We start from the raw sequence: 14,260 nt of genomic DNA, 5'->3' as shown, positions 1-14,260 counted from the left end.
AAACTGCCAATTAGACAGCAGCAAGGGACCAAGGGGAAAAATTCAGTTCAAGAAGCTAAACAGGAGAGTAATAAAATTTATTCTAAGGGTAGGTATCAGTATGATAAATGAAACATTAAAAAAAAAAAAGAATCAAATGCAATGAGATGTGAACTGTTCCCTCCCAGAAATCTTTGAAATCTTATTAGCCTGTAATCAGGCACAAATGAAAAAGCAAGTCCCTTAAGCACAGCTGAAAACACTCTATCAGTCTGTACTGACTACACAGCAATTTGCCCCAAAGCAAACCCTGCATTGTTTTGCTGTCTGGTACCCTTGCTTTATATGTATGTGTGTGTGTGTGTATACACACACACACACACACACAGAGACACATATGTATATATTTATATTTTAATTATGAGTTTCCAGTTTGCTCCTACATGGCATCTCCAACATTTCCTCTACTAAAGATTTCACACACAGAGTTGTTAGGAACGTAACTTTATCTTTCATGCTTTAGGAAGGTAGTTACAATGACTGTCTACTACATTTTTCCTTCAGCTACTTCAACACACCCAAGGAAAAGGCAAAGATGATTTTGTCCCAGCCCCAGGCAACAGAACATCAAATATTTGTCTAGAAAAGGCTTAGGATCCTCAGTCCAAGGACACAGAAGGGACACGTGCTGCTTTGCTCATTATTCTCTCTACAGACCCCCCCATCCTGCTGTTTTGGCAACCCACATCGCCCTCGTTCATGAAGTGGGGCTGATGCCACATCCAGAGCTGCCCTTGCCATCCAGCAGCCCCTCAGCAAGGGCAGTGCCCAGTTAATTACGGAGCAGACGCTGGGGCATCTGCCCAGCCTCTCAGTAACTCAGCCCTTCAGGAGGAAACGGGGCAGTTTCTAGAGAGAAGAATAAGAATGAAAGAAGCCACAGGGGAGGCGGGGGGAAGAGAAAAACCCTGCTTTTAGTTAGAGAGCCTTTTGGTCAGGCTTTCAGACCCTGACACCACATAAATGCTATTGTTTCCAACTGCATGAAGCCATTTCGCTGGGCACCCAGCGAGCTGAGAGAGGTCATTGTAATTCATAACAGGGAAGGCTGTTGTGAGCATCACCCTATTATGATACACATTTTCCCTGAATTTAATTTATAGGAAAACATGTGCTGCATAAATTCAGGAAATAATCTCCATATGTTCTGCGCTGCAGCCCTCAGCCACTCCGCAGGCTGCAATATATCCCGCTTAGGCACTGACCACTTTGCTGGCACTATCATAATGTATGTCATGTAGCTAATGTGCTGCTCTTGGCTGAGAGCGGTGAGCTACAGATCCCTAACGGTGCACTCAATGAATCACAGCCTGTGGTCCCCTGCGCCGCCACGGACCCCCAGCTGACGGGCCATCAGTAACCGAGCTGCAGAACCGCCAGAAGGCCGCGGTGCTGGGCCCCAGCAAAAGCCCGGCGCAGAGCTCGTTGGTAGGGAGCTATGGCCATCCCGTGCCATCCCTGCACTCGGCATCCTGGGTGTAATGAATTCCTACCCAGTCCGGGCTCCACTGGGTTGTCAAAACGAGCACTCTGCAATTTAACAACCATCAAAGCCCGGGAATTCTCCCCAGCTGACGGCAGGCCCTCAAAACCATTTGAAATCTAAAAACAAAATAGCTATGCTGTCTGCCTCCCTTCAGGATCTCGAGCCCACTCATCTGCCTCAACTCTGGTGAGAAGCCTATTATATCAGCTGACAGCAATACACTTAAGGGTGAGGAGGAATGTATTTACTCACACACAATTTGCTGCATTTTTTTTTTTCTTTTTGGAAGCAGGAAAAGCATTACAATGTGCATTAATGCAAGAGAACAACATTTCTGGCAAACACTTTAAGTGAACACTTCAAAATTCCCCCTAATTTATATCCTTACAATATCATTAGAATATACGTCCTTATTTATGTCATTAAAAGATAAGACCACACCAGCAAACACACACCAAAAACCAAATATATGTATGCATACATGTACGCACAGATCAAAATGCATCAGAAATATGCTGCTATTCTTAGTAGATCAGGCACCGCGGTGTGGAAAACGTAAAGATATCACAGCATTTCCCTGTGCTCAGAACACAAAATCAATTGAAAAGTTTACGTTTAAATACCATTTCGTATTATGATGCCATCGAAAAGTCTCACAGAGGCCGGGGACCCAAAGTCTCATCGGGCAGTGTGTAAATACTGTGAACTAAGATACAAAGGAGTTTACACGCTATAATGAAGTTCTGATGTTTCAAAGGCAATGGGACTTCTGCCACCGGCTCAATGGGGCCAGATTTCATACCATACATACAGGGAACACCACACTTAGGTCTCCCCAGCAGCAGGCTGGGAATGCCTCAAGGAACTTATGACACACTATTGTCTCCCATCATAATTCACACAGGTAGAGGGAATGCATTATCCCAGAAGACTATGCAAGCATAGCAGGTTAACACTGGCTATATTAATGCTAATGACTTAGTCAATGAAATCCCATAAAGTGGGATACTTGTGGAAGTAAGTTGGTGATGATACCACATGGTCCGTGCCCCCAGTTCCCCTCTGGCCATCTACTAACCATAGCACATTCAGTGAGGACTCAGAATACCTCTTGATGGATCTCTAAGAGGTTGGATTTATTATGACAGGGCATTACTATCAATAGCGATTCACTTTAATTCACTGCCTCGCAATAAATGTCTTATCTGAGGCATAAATGCATACACTGACAACGCTCAATTGAAAAACAATTCCATTTGTATCTTCTATTCAAGGTATTTTTCTCTCCGGTTCCTTATTCTCACTTACCAAGGACATTTGCATGAAAATAAGATCTTACTCATAAGAGCTCACCTGCTGCCTGCTGTCTGGGAGCTGTAAGCCTCCCCGTTGTTGGCTGTTGCAATCATTTCTACAGCAATGATCTGGGATAACACAAAGGATTAAGACTCTGCAAGTGGAGCACTATCCACAGCCCAGCGAAGTCAATGGAAGCTCTTACCTATGACTCAAAAGAGTTTTTACAGGGCCCTTAAAGCCTGGTGGTGCTGAGCCTTCATGAACAGCACGTGCTGTAAAAAGGCTTCTGCTTCCAAGATGCTGGTCCTGCCCAAGATCTCCTTTTTTGTATTAGCCTGAATTAGGTCTTCTTTCAGAATCTTCATTAAAGCTTAAACATCTGTAGTTCAAAAGTTTTTCATATCCACTTTAATTTGCTCTGGGTCTAGGTAACTTCAGCTTTTGGTCGTTTTTCCCTGAGAGTTAAAAAGCTTTAAACTGTGTAATAAATGGATCACCAAATCAATAGAACCAGACCCAAGAGATTAGGCTTTGAGAGACCAAAGGAAAGAAAGAATTACTAGACCTTCTACCCATTTTTACTACCAGACAGAAGACACAAAAACGTGCCATTTTGCACCAAAAGCCACAAAACTGTCATCCAAAGCATTCACACTGAAGGACTCTGTTCCTCTCATCTGTCAGTACGTGCCTGCTCTGCCACTTTTCATTCCGTCTCTTTTCATTTACCCCTTTCTCACTCCTTTTTGATGACTAAAAGCAAATGGGAATGGAATGACAGGATGTGACGATCTGAGGAGGCAGGGCTCTAGATCCAAAGACTGAGAAACTCCCTCCCCAACCTGTTTGCTAACAAAACCCTGTCACTGTGCCCAGAGAGGGTTCTGCATTTTTGCTGATGAATTTGGGACCTGCAGTGAATATCACATTCTCAGGGACGTACGATAACTGTCATAGCACCTAGTCCTTTAAACCCCCATCGGTATCACCAGTTATTTTATATTAGAGGCACAGAGATAGCCATGTTATCAACTGGTGTGGTGCAAACGTAAGCCTGATCCTGCAAGGCACTGAGCAACCTACGCTCGTCTGTGCTCAGCATCTCAGGAGGATGGGCAGCAGAAGAGTTCACCTCGCTCTTTTGGGGGAATAAGACCTCAGAATTTCACACTGGTTTGTTGCACTCTTGGAGCAGGTAACTCCGAGGGAACAGCGCTTTGCACGCAACAAGGGGGTTTTAGCTGTGTCTGTTGGTTGCAAGCACGAGGCTGTGTTTGGCAGACAGACACTTCCTGACGAGGTTAGCTTACTGTCCCATTGCTAGCAACCTGCGGAGGGGATGAACTAAACAAATAATCATTTTAGCTTCCAGCCAACCAAATCATAATTACTGACAACCTCAATAGCCCGTGCAAGGAAGAGCGGACTTCTGTCTTCCCTAAAGCCAGATGGCATGAAAAGAGAAGAATAAGAATCAAAAGGATGTTCGTGGCTTAAGAAAATAAGATTAGAAAGGGGAAAAAAGCACCAGACCTTCAAACAATCCCTCTAATTTTGATACCTTTAAAAATTCAAACTGCAGAGATGAGTTAGTGATCTGTACAAATCCATTATCTTTCCCCACTGAGAAGAGAAGCCAAGTGGAACTGAGCTGCTTTAGTCAGACGCTGGTCAAGTAGCAGCTTCATTTCTCAGCTGGTGAATACAACATATTCCATGCCAGATGCTACTGCCCTTTCCTCAAGACGAGTAGCCATGTATTTCATACGCAATTAATGGGGCTATTTGTGGAGCAGGGCACTGCTCGGGAATAGCACACTACAGCTCACAGGTACCACCACTGTGAGGGCTACAGTTGATGTTAATCTGGACAGACAAGGTTTGGTACTTTGGCATTTGATATTGGACGCAGAGGCAGAGAAGCTGAAGTGTGCGTGTGTTGGGTGCATGTGTAATTTATCACCCACACATGCTTAGCATCAGTGATTGCTGCTCTGCACATGATTTGTTTTGAATGCATAAATTAAAGCCACGGTGTAAAACAACCTCTAAAACTGAAGTCCATTTATGAGCCAAACACATGTAACTTATTGGAAAGAAGCAGTGCACAGACAGAGGATTTTCAGAGGCAGTTTTACCTTGTTTTCCTTTCCACATCAGGGACCTTGGCTCGCCCGTTTCTACCTCCTGCCCTACCATTTTCAATATCACTTTGATTGTGGTTTATAGATTATGGCCTCGCACGATCTACACAACAAACTACTCCAATTCTTACTTTCTGACATCCCATTCCATCATCTTTTAGCAACAGTAACTTCTTTATTGGATAGGTGTTTATTTTTATTTTTAAAGCTGTGAAATAAAACAACATTGCATTTATTCAAATATGAAGATTAATGCCATCCCAAGAAAAATTCTGATTAAATCTGGATTTATGTTTACATCAGTAAAGCAGGTTATTAAAAAAAAAGAATGTGTTGCTCCACAAACACTATTAGAAACTTTTGTCACTGTGCCAAACAAAACTGACCTCTAATAAAAACAGAAGTACAGAGGGCCTCTGACTACCAGTGATGGGATCAGTCATCCACAAGAAAACTCGGATACTATTAAAGTCCTAATGAAAGGAATAGCCAGAAGGAATTCCTGAAAGCGGGGCATGTTTGTCTGGATCAAGAAGCACAACCATTTCCTAGCCTCAGCAGGCTTTTGAGCCTTAAGAAAACATGCCCTCCAGGGCTGCCATATGGAAAGAGGCAGAGGGGACTAGACATCCTTTTGGAAAGGCAGCTTGGGCAAATCAGCGCACTCAAGTGTTATTCCCCGTCTCTGCCCTGTGTCAGTCAGTGTCTGGAGGTGGCTGTCAGATTAAGATGTGCTCTGCTCCTGCGTTTCTGCTCTGTGGTTGCAGATCTGAGAGTTCTGCATGAACTTGGCAAATTCCTGTAGTCTGGTGGCGTAGGTGGGTACGGGAAAAAGGGTGGTTTAGGCAAGAGCAAATCCACTGCAAGGGACACAGAGAGGTGCTTTACATAGCCTCTGAGAGATGCTGATGATTTAAGAACACAAATTATGCTAAAATGGGAATTTAGGAAGGGAAAGAAAACCGCAAAGGCAGAAAACTTAGAAAGAAATGTGAGTGATGATAAAGAAACCTGGAAACAGTCTACAGTTGTCGCCCAGGCTGCACAAAGTAATCCATATTCAAGCGGCTCCTTTGTGAAAGCTGGATTTTGCTAAGCTCTGGGTAATTATTTTCTGCTCAACAAGATGTAGATTCAACTAGACAGAGCCTTTGCAGATTAACGTGTGTTGCAAAAGGCAAATAAATATTAGACCACCTACTACACCCTGAGGATCTAACACATCTCTTGCCTAGTGCAGGGCTATTTTAACAATGCATATTCTCCATTGCTTTTTCCCATGCAGTTATAAAAACGGCATCAAACCACGTCGATTCCACTTTTTAACAAGAGACAACATCACTTAAGTAAATGGGTATTCTTGAAATCCAGCCCTACCCGTTTGCAGACTGGAGTGTTCCCATAGATCTGCAGTACTTAAGTATTTTGACACGTAAAAGATACTAGACAGTACAATGTTGTGTTTTTCTACAACCCATACATATTTTATGTACTTATATGTACTTATGTACTTAAATTTTAAACTTAAACCAGCAATAACAAATTTGGCTTCAGACACTTCCGCCTACACAAACAGGTAAAACAGCACATCTCCTAATAAAAAGTTAATGATGCATCTGTAGCAATATTTTAATTCAGTATTTACATTGGACACATCCAAGTTTTACGCTGCAAACACTGACTGGAAGCTTGAGACATGAAGCAAACCAGCCACGGCAGGAGGAAGGCTCTTTGCACCAGGAGCCACGTCTCTGAATATACCCATTGCCTAGAATACAAATCTTATGACATAATAGTAGCAAATTGCAAGAATTGACAGATGCAATGGATATCTGCCCTGGGGCTTGCTGGTAGCTTTAGTTATTAATCTTGTTTGTATAACAATTGCATCAATGTCATCCTAACATTACATATTCCAAGAAAACTACCCGCTTTCCTGTCAGTCGCCACTGTGTTGAAAGTAATTTCACATAGCCCACCTAGCAGGCATCAGATGGTAATGACTTTTAGACATTATTGATCTGAGTTGGCCTAAAGTCAGCCTGCTAGAGGTAAAGGGATCCATACGCTAAACTGTTCCTGATCTTGCGAGCTAAGCCATGCTGGCAAGGCACTTTAAAAATAAGAAGCAAATAAAAGCCCTCAGCACATTCAACCTCCTCCCTTTTCCCTCCCTCCTAGCAAATCCAAAGCCCCCGGAAACAAATTGGCAACCTAGTCATGATAGTAAGGAGACAAAAGCCAGTGAGCCCTGAAATTAGCTGATCTCATTTGGCTGTTTCTGAAGTGACCTTCATCTGTTTCAGCAGTTGTATAACCCCAGACTCTGGCTACTCCTAAATTCCCCTTCTGCCACAGCACCGTTCACTTGGGACCATTTACATAGTTCGGAGCTAAAAGTAGGAACCTAAAAGTATACAGACAGCTTAAAATGAATGTAAAGCTTGCCATTGGTTTGAGCATTTAATAGAAATGGGAAAAACTGTGATAATTCATCTGTTTTGGAGCAAAGCTCATTTCCACTTTTACATTCTCTGTTCTCTTTTTCAGGGATGCAAACACCGGCAATCTCAGCACGGGCTTATTCCTCAAACTCAGCCTCTTGCTGGTTTCCCTACTGGCCCTGCATTGCATTTCTCTCCTCACTGTTATTTGTGATTCCCTCATACTTAAATGCCATCTACGAAGTATGCTATTTTCTTTCTTCCATGCCATTAAAGATCATGTCAAATAAGATGAAACTGAAAACCAATCTCTCTGGCATCTTACTGGAAACATGTCCCTGCTCACTACATTACCCCTTACCCTTTTTTTTTCCAGTTTCAGACACTCATGGCCACATCCCTTCCCCAGACTGTTCAAATGAAGCTCTTCAACTGCTACCCTGAAATCCAGGTTTCTTAGACCTGCACCATGTCCATGAATCTTAAAGGTCCATATCCTGCAAATAGTATGGATCTGCTTAACGTTACATATATAAGAAGCTACATTAAAGAAAATGGGAGTAATTGCCTGCTACAGCAGATGCAAATGTGTTTTCAGGATAGAGAAAATGGTATAATTTTGTACTTCTATTTAAAGAACACAGATCCATTTCATCTACCAAACTTCATTCTTTCCAAGAGCTTTAGTGATCATGGTTCCGTTTGATGTCTTCATTCTCTGTCAGTGGGAGTCTCGCTATTTACTTAAATGCAACCAGAATGCCAAACCAGATGTTTAGTGATTTATTCTGATGTATTATTGGATACTGTGGATGACAAAAGATTGGGCTGAACACTCTCCTTTCTGCCTATGAAGTCTTCCAAAGCTTTTCAGCATTATTGGTGGTACAATAATTAGCTAATTCCCTTAATTTTGGAGAGGCCATATCAGCCAAAGCAGATGGAAATTGATGATTAAGCTTTATGACAACATTTTTGTAGGCTCTTACCTTTCATTTTGCCTCTATTTTTAAAAGGATGTTCAACGTGTTGGATATTTTTAAGACTCAAGGGAGAAGAGAGTTTCAAAACAAAATCTGGGCCAGATTTTCAGCATCCTCAGCTCAGAAAAAAGGGCAGGATTTTTGAGGTCTTTGATGAACAGTCAGGCCATCAACATGACCTCAGCAATCTGCTGGTTGCTGGGCTCCACAGACCAACAGTCTCTGCTTTGTTCCCTCCCCTACCTCTTTAACATTTTCTCTCCCGTGCTTTTTACCCAACAATAGTTCCTTGTTTGTCCTTTGAGGAGCTATCATCATTCTGATGAAGAGGTCAGAAGATTTCCAGCCCATATTCAATTCACGCTTTCCCTGAAACTGGAAAATTTTTAGATCTCTTCCCACACTGTATTATTCCTCCCACTAAGTTTCCCAACAGTTTCAGTCCTGAAATCTGGTAATCCCGTAATTCTGGTTTTGCAATCCTAAATTCAAGTGCTTCATTCCTTTTTTACATAAGCAGTTAAAAAAAAAAAAAAATAACCACCAAAGCAATCCTCTGTGTGATATCTCAACCCCCTAAAGTGTGGTGTGGAAGTAGCACAGGGACAGTGCTTGGAGCTCTGGTTTTCCACACTGGAAGGCAAGCACGAAAGAGAGAAAAAGGGCAAAAAACTCTCTGCTTCTTTACTGCAGCTGCTGACCCTTTTCTGCCGAGAACTCCCTGGAGCCGTTTCAGGAGTTACTCACCTATATGTACTTAGTTGTCTGATCACTGGCCCAGAGCTATTTAGAGGTGAATTGTGTTTCTCAAACAGATCTCAAGTCAGCAAATAAGAGTACTTGTCAGCTGAGTCATTTCTGCTAGCTTTGCATTAAGCACCATGGCCGAAGGGGGTGTACGGCAGAATTTAGGCCAAGTAGGAGCGCAAAAGCTCAGTGTCACTCAACAGCAAACTCCCTGCAACCAGGTTAGAAAAGCAGCCAGGGTTCAAATGAGAGCGTGTCACAGTTGCACACAAGAGGATCTGGCTCTCCCCGTAGCCTCGGAAGCAGGAGTATCTTCACTGGTATGAGGCTGACCTGAGGTGGCACTCGCACAACCTGATGGGATCCTACATGTGAACACAGCATGACAGGGAGAGGACAGGCAAGCCAAACTACTCTCTGAACCACACTGTACATCCCAAAATTGCAACCAGCTTCATTTTCCTACCTGTTTGCAATTCCTAAAATGAATACTCTCACCCCACCCTTTGAAAAAATGACTAAACTACCCCTACAGATAGGCCCCACCTGCAAATAATGGTCCAGATCTGAAGTCTTCACCTATCACAAATTCAGATTCAGGATTTTGTTCAGACACATTCTAGAGATATGGTGGTGTCAGCGATAAAGCTGCACTGCTGGTTCTCCAAACATCCCTCCCCAAAGCTTGGGGGCAACTTGAGGTAAAAATCCAAGCTCATTTGAAAATTGCAGGGAGGTTAGAAAGATTTCAAAGCCACGCAAAATCCAGCAGCAAGCACAGCCAAGCTACCACCCAGCAAAGCAGCCTTCAAAACACGCTGCATGTTCAAAGGGCTTGTAGGTTTTGCTCGCCTTGGACATCTTCCTAACACTTTCCAGCGAGAGCAGGGAACGGCAGGCACTGAAGCACAACAGGAAAACACACGCACAAGGCAAGGTCTTTGCAGCCAAGTCCAGCCTGTAAATTTGGGCAGCTGACATTACAGATGTCTTCCCGTTGCCCTGTTGCTAAGACTGGCTGGTCTGAAAAGACAGATTGAGACAGGTCAGTGGGCACACACAAAACACTGCTCAGACACCCAGAAATATATTGGGTCAACGAACACCATCAAGACATGGGGCTGAGTTACTGGCCACCATTTAAGACATTAAATTGGTGCCGTGTCAATAAACAAACAGTAAAGGAGATGGCAGAAATCCTTTTCCCTTTCCATCTCTTCCCTTCACTGCTGCTTTTTCCTCTGCCTCGTTTCTGAGCCTCGGTACCAAGCCCCAAGGTTTTAAAGCAGCACAGTGGCAAGGATGGCTGGAGAGGATCAATGCTAGGATCAATTTTCTCTTGATACAAGATCTCCTGTTCCAGGGAGAAGGGAGAAGGCCGGGTAAAGGCAAGAGCTCCACATCAGCAATCAGGAACCCACATCAGCCCCCAGGGTGTAAAAGGCTGCAAAGTTTCCCGATAACATGAGGCAGAGCCAAAGAAAACAAACAGTGTTGTGGTATTCCTGCCTGGGAGGCACAAATTCTCCATCACCTCCAAGCTTCCTGAGCCCCCATCAAAACGATTAGATTATAAAAACTGCTGAAACCAGAGCTTTTCAGGGAGGCCAGTCAAGGAGTCACAGCACCACAAAAAAGTAAGCAGGGGTGTTTTGGGGGCGGGAGCCCTTCTTCCCGTCGTGGCTGTATATTGGCATGTATTAAACATAGACACAACAATAAGTAATAAATCACAGCCCAGGAGAAGTGCCAGGTGGAATGCACTGGAGGAAATTAAAACATCCTTCTCGATACAGTTCGGTATTGAAAGAAATACAAAGGAGGCCAAGTTGACTTATCCCCTACACAGCCAGGAAGCTAAGGGGAGAAAGGTTCTGACATTTGCAGCCGAAAAATTTGCAGTTGAATAATTTCCTACCAAAAAAAAAGCTTAGCTAAAAAAGTAATAATAATCTCACAAACATATTTTTAAACAAATAAATAAATAATGGCCTTCCTTGGCTTTCCTAATTTTTCTTCTTTTTTGCCTCCTGTTTTCAAATACACAGTCCCTCCGCAAGACTCAGCCATGGGGCAAAGGATCCATTGCAATGTACACAAGTACACTACCTGGCCGGCACCCGAATTCAACAAATTCTGACCTCCCACATCTCCAAATATATGCGCCCACCGAGCTGTCAGGAGACCCTATCTTGTATACTTTGGTACAGCTTAGCAGCTAGCTTAAATTGCCTAAAAGTATCATGAAACTAATCAACAAAGGCAGAGTTTGAGTCTCCATCCCCAAAAAAGCTGGACTGATTCCTTATTTCACTGCAAAATGCCTCCACAGAAAGTTTGTTTTAGAAAAAAATAAAGTGTTGGTACACAAGCTTCCCAGCAATTTCAGCCAGGATTCGGTGCCGTACAATGCATAAAACTGAAGCTGCCTGTGGCCACCCGTGTTTGAGGGAGCCTCTTTAGAGCCACCTTTGTGTTTCGCTGGGATAAGCTTATAATAGCAGGGGACTTTCCTGAGGCCCTCAGGTCCTAAAGAGATGGTGCTCCTGTGAGGTACCCCCACCCCTCTGCCCTCCAGCCACTGCTGCTTTTTCCCTGCTTGTCCCTTTTTTAGGCAGTTGAGCAAACCTTCACCATTTGAGTTTTAATGGAAGTGGCATATAAAGTACTTATGCAGGCTGAAACTGGGACATGATCTATAAATTACCAGAAAGCTGAGCTCAAGATTAGGAAAAGAAAGAAAAGGAAGAACTTGTTTCTCTTGAAACTGGATCATATATATGTATACACACATAAATATTCTCACACTGAAACTCTCCAGGACAGTCTGAAGAGGACAGCTGTTACGTTCTACCTTTTAAAATCCCTGCTTTTACGGGCTGAGGACAAGATGGTATTTTCCAGCTGTGGTTCTCTTTCTCTTACTAAACACTTCTGCGTCAGCCTGTCTGTATAAGCAACTAAACCTTTACACATTAAACACTTCTGTGTCAAACTTACAGTAATGACCAAGTTATATTTTCTGAAAGGGATAATGAAGAGGTTCAGCGAAAACAGAAAGAGCTGGCGTTTTTATATTTAGACAGACATGAATTTAGTACAAGCTGATAGATAAACTCTACTTGTTGAAAATAAAATGATGGTGACATTTTCTATATCGGGTTTTTTTGGCAAGAGAACAGGGACATCTTGCAGTAGGCCATGAAAGAGGGAATCCGTTTAGACATTGCTAACAAATTCCTTCCTCTCGTCTAGCACAGAGGACATCAGTTTCAGACAAAACTCTCATCAAGGAAAGCAAGGCAAAAGCAAGAGAGGAGAAGGAAGAATGTTTTTAAGAGATGCAAACAAGCAATATCCCGCAGCAGACCCCACTACACACTCAGGGAGATTATTTGGGCAGGTGTCTCAATCACTTGGTATCACAGTCTTTCACCTGCTTAAATGAGGGGACGCCATTTGGATGCAAAATCCTTCTACGCACATTTCTGGGTGGAAAACTGCTCTGGAGCCAGGGCTGACAATTAAAGTCTTTTTCCCTACTCCCTTTAAAAGGTACAATCAAGGCACAGAATCTATCCAGGTGTGAGAGGTGTCACACATAGTTGAGATGAGCTATTGGGTTCCAAAAGCAATAACAAGTTGCCATGCAGCCCAGCCCTGCCTCATCAGATGTTTGAGAGGTGATCACTGGGATAAGCCAGGATAGGCTGGCTGCAACCCAAATTCAGAAACCTGCAGCCATACTGCCAATAAGAACCACCAGCAAAACACATGGAGTTAATAAAAGCAACACTGAAATGTCAAATTAAAAAAAAAGAAGTAAATATTGCGAGTCCTTCTATGGTAAACACACAATTAATTTCTGATGAGGATTAATTAATATCTACCAAAAAAAATATTGTTCATTCTCATTGCTCCTGTCATGAATGTATCTATCAGAAGATGCACTTCTAACAGTGTCTTTTGTCTTGTAGTGATGAAAAAAAGCTTTCTAAACCAAATCAGACTGGAAGATGTTTCCCTGGTGCTTTTCTTTTCAGGCTGAAGTGGAATATATCAGAGCTGTAAATTTGCTTACCCTTCTGTTCTGTACATGGAGCATCTCTCCAGAGGAATTTTTAGCACTCCATTGTTTAAGCCCACAAAGAGCGACCTGTCGCTGTGCAGGATTTGGAGACTCTTGATTGCTTCCCGTTGTCCGTCAGGGAGGATCTGCATTTCCTCTAAATAACAACTCCTCAGGCTCCTGTTAGTGGTAGAAAGGGCCTTCAAGATGGTGCCATACTCTAATGGAACAAGAAACAAGGCACAAGTAAATCTTGGAGGCATTGACTTCAGTTCATAGAATCATAGAATCATAGAATCATAGAATCAGTGAGGTTGGAAGGGACCTTTAAGATCATCAAGTCCAACCATTAACCTACCCTGATAAAAACACCACCACTCCTAAACCATGTCCCTAAGCACCTCGTCTACCCTTTTCTTAAACACCTCCAGGGATGGTGAATCCACCACCTCTCTGGGCAGCTTATTCCAATGTTTAATAACCCTTTCAGTGAAAAAATGCTTCCTAATATCCAATCTAAACCTGCCCTGACATAACTTGAACCCGTTTCCTCTTGTCCTATCACTTGTCGCCAGGGAGAAGAGGTCAGCTCCCATCTCTCTAAAACCTCCTTTCAGGTAGTTGTAGAGGGTGATAAGGTCTCCCCTCAGCCTCCTCTTCTCCAGGCTAAACAACCCCAGATCCCTCAGTCGTTCCTCATAAGGTTTGTCCTCCAGACCCTTCACCAGCCTTGTAGCCCTTCTCTGGACACGCAGTTCATACCTGCCTAAAGAGTGAAATATTAATGTCATCTTCACACAGCTCCTTTAAACCTAGTTCTGGGCCACCTGCTGCCCGTGGTAGAGAGAGCTCCAGCTACGCGGTTACAATCCTCATCGGTTCTCAGACATTACAGAAACTGTCTGTGAATACATTTTAACGGGAAACCAGAAGGATGTGAACCATCTGGAGAGTGAGTACCTGGAAATATTTCCCAGTTGGAGCACTGAGGCAGAAAAGACTCTGGTCCCGTTACCAATGAGTTATACAGCAAGGTGACCCGAGATAGC

The 14,260-nt window shown here is 43.2% G+C and overlaps 1 protein-coding gene across 1 annotated transcript in view; it reads right to left on the bottom strand.

Annotated features, from left to right (window-relative positions):
- Positions 1 to 14,260, bottom strand: part of SEMA5B (semaphorin 5B) — a gene marked incomplete at both ends in the record, with an annotated part of 136,669 nt that overhangs the window by 40,138 nt on the left and 82,271 nt on the right. Inside the window, one exon of the mRNA XM_082484342.1 lies at positions 13,224 to 13,431. Coding sequence (XP_082340468.1) covers positions 13,224 to 13,431 — 208 coding nt within the window. The remainder of the gene's footprint in view (positions 1 to 13,223; positions 13,432 to 14,260) is intronic.

This window comes from Vanellus vanellus (assembly GCF_965231255.1).
Source record: "Vanellus vanellus genome assembly, chromosome: 5".
Lineage (NCBI taxonomy): Eukaryota > Metazoa > Chordata > Aves > Charadriiformes > Charadriidae > Vanellus > Vanellus vanellus.
Note: the sequence above shows the minus strand (reverse complement) of the source record. Positions and strands in the feature narration are given on the sequence as shown.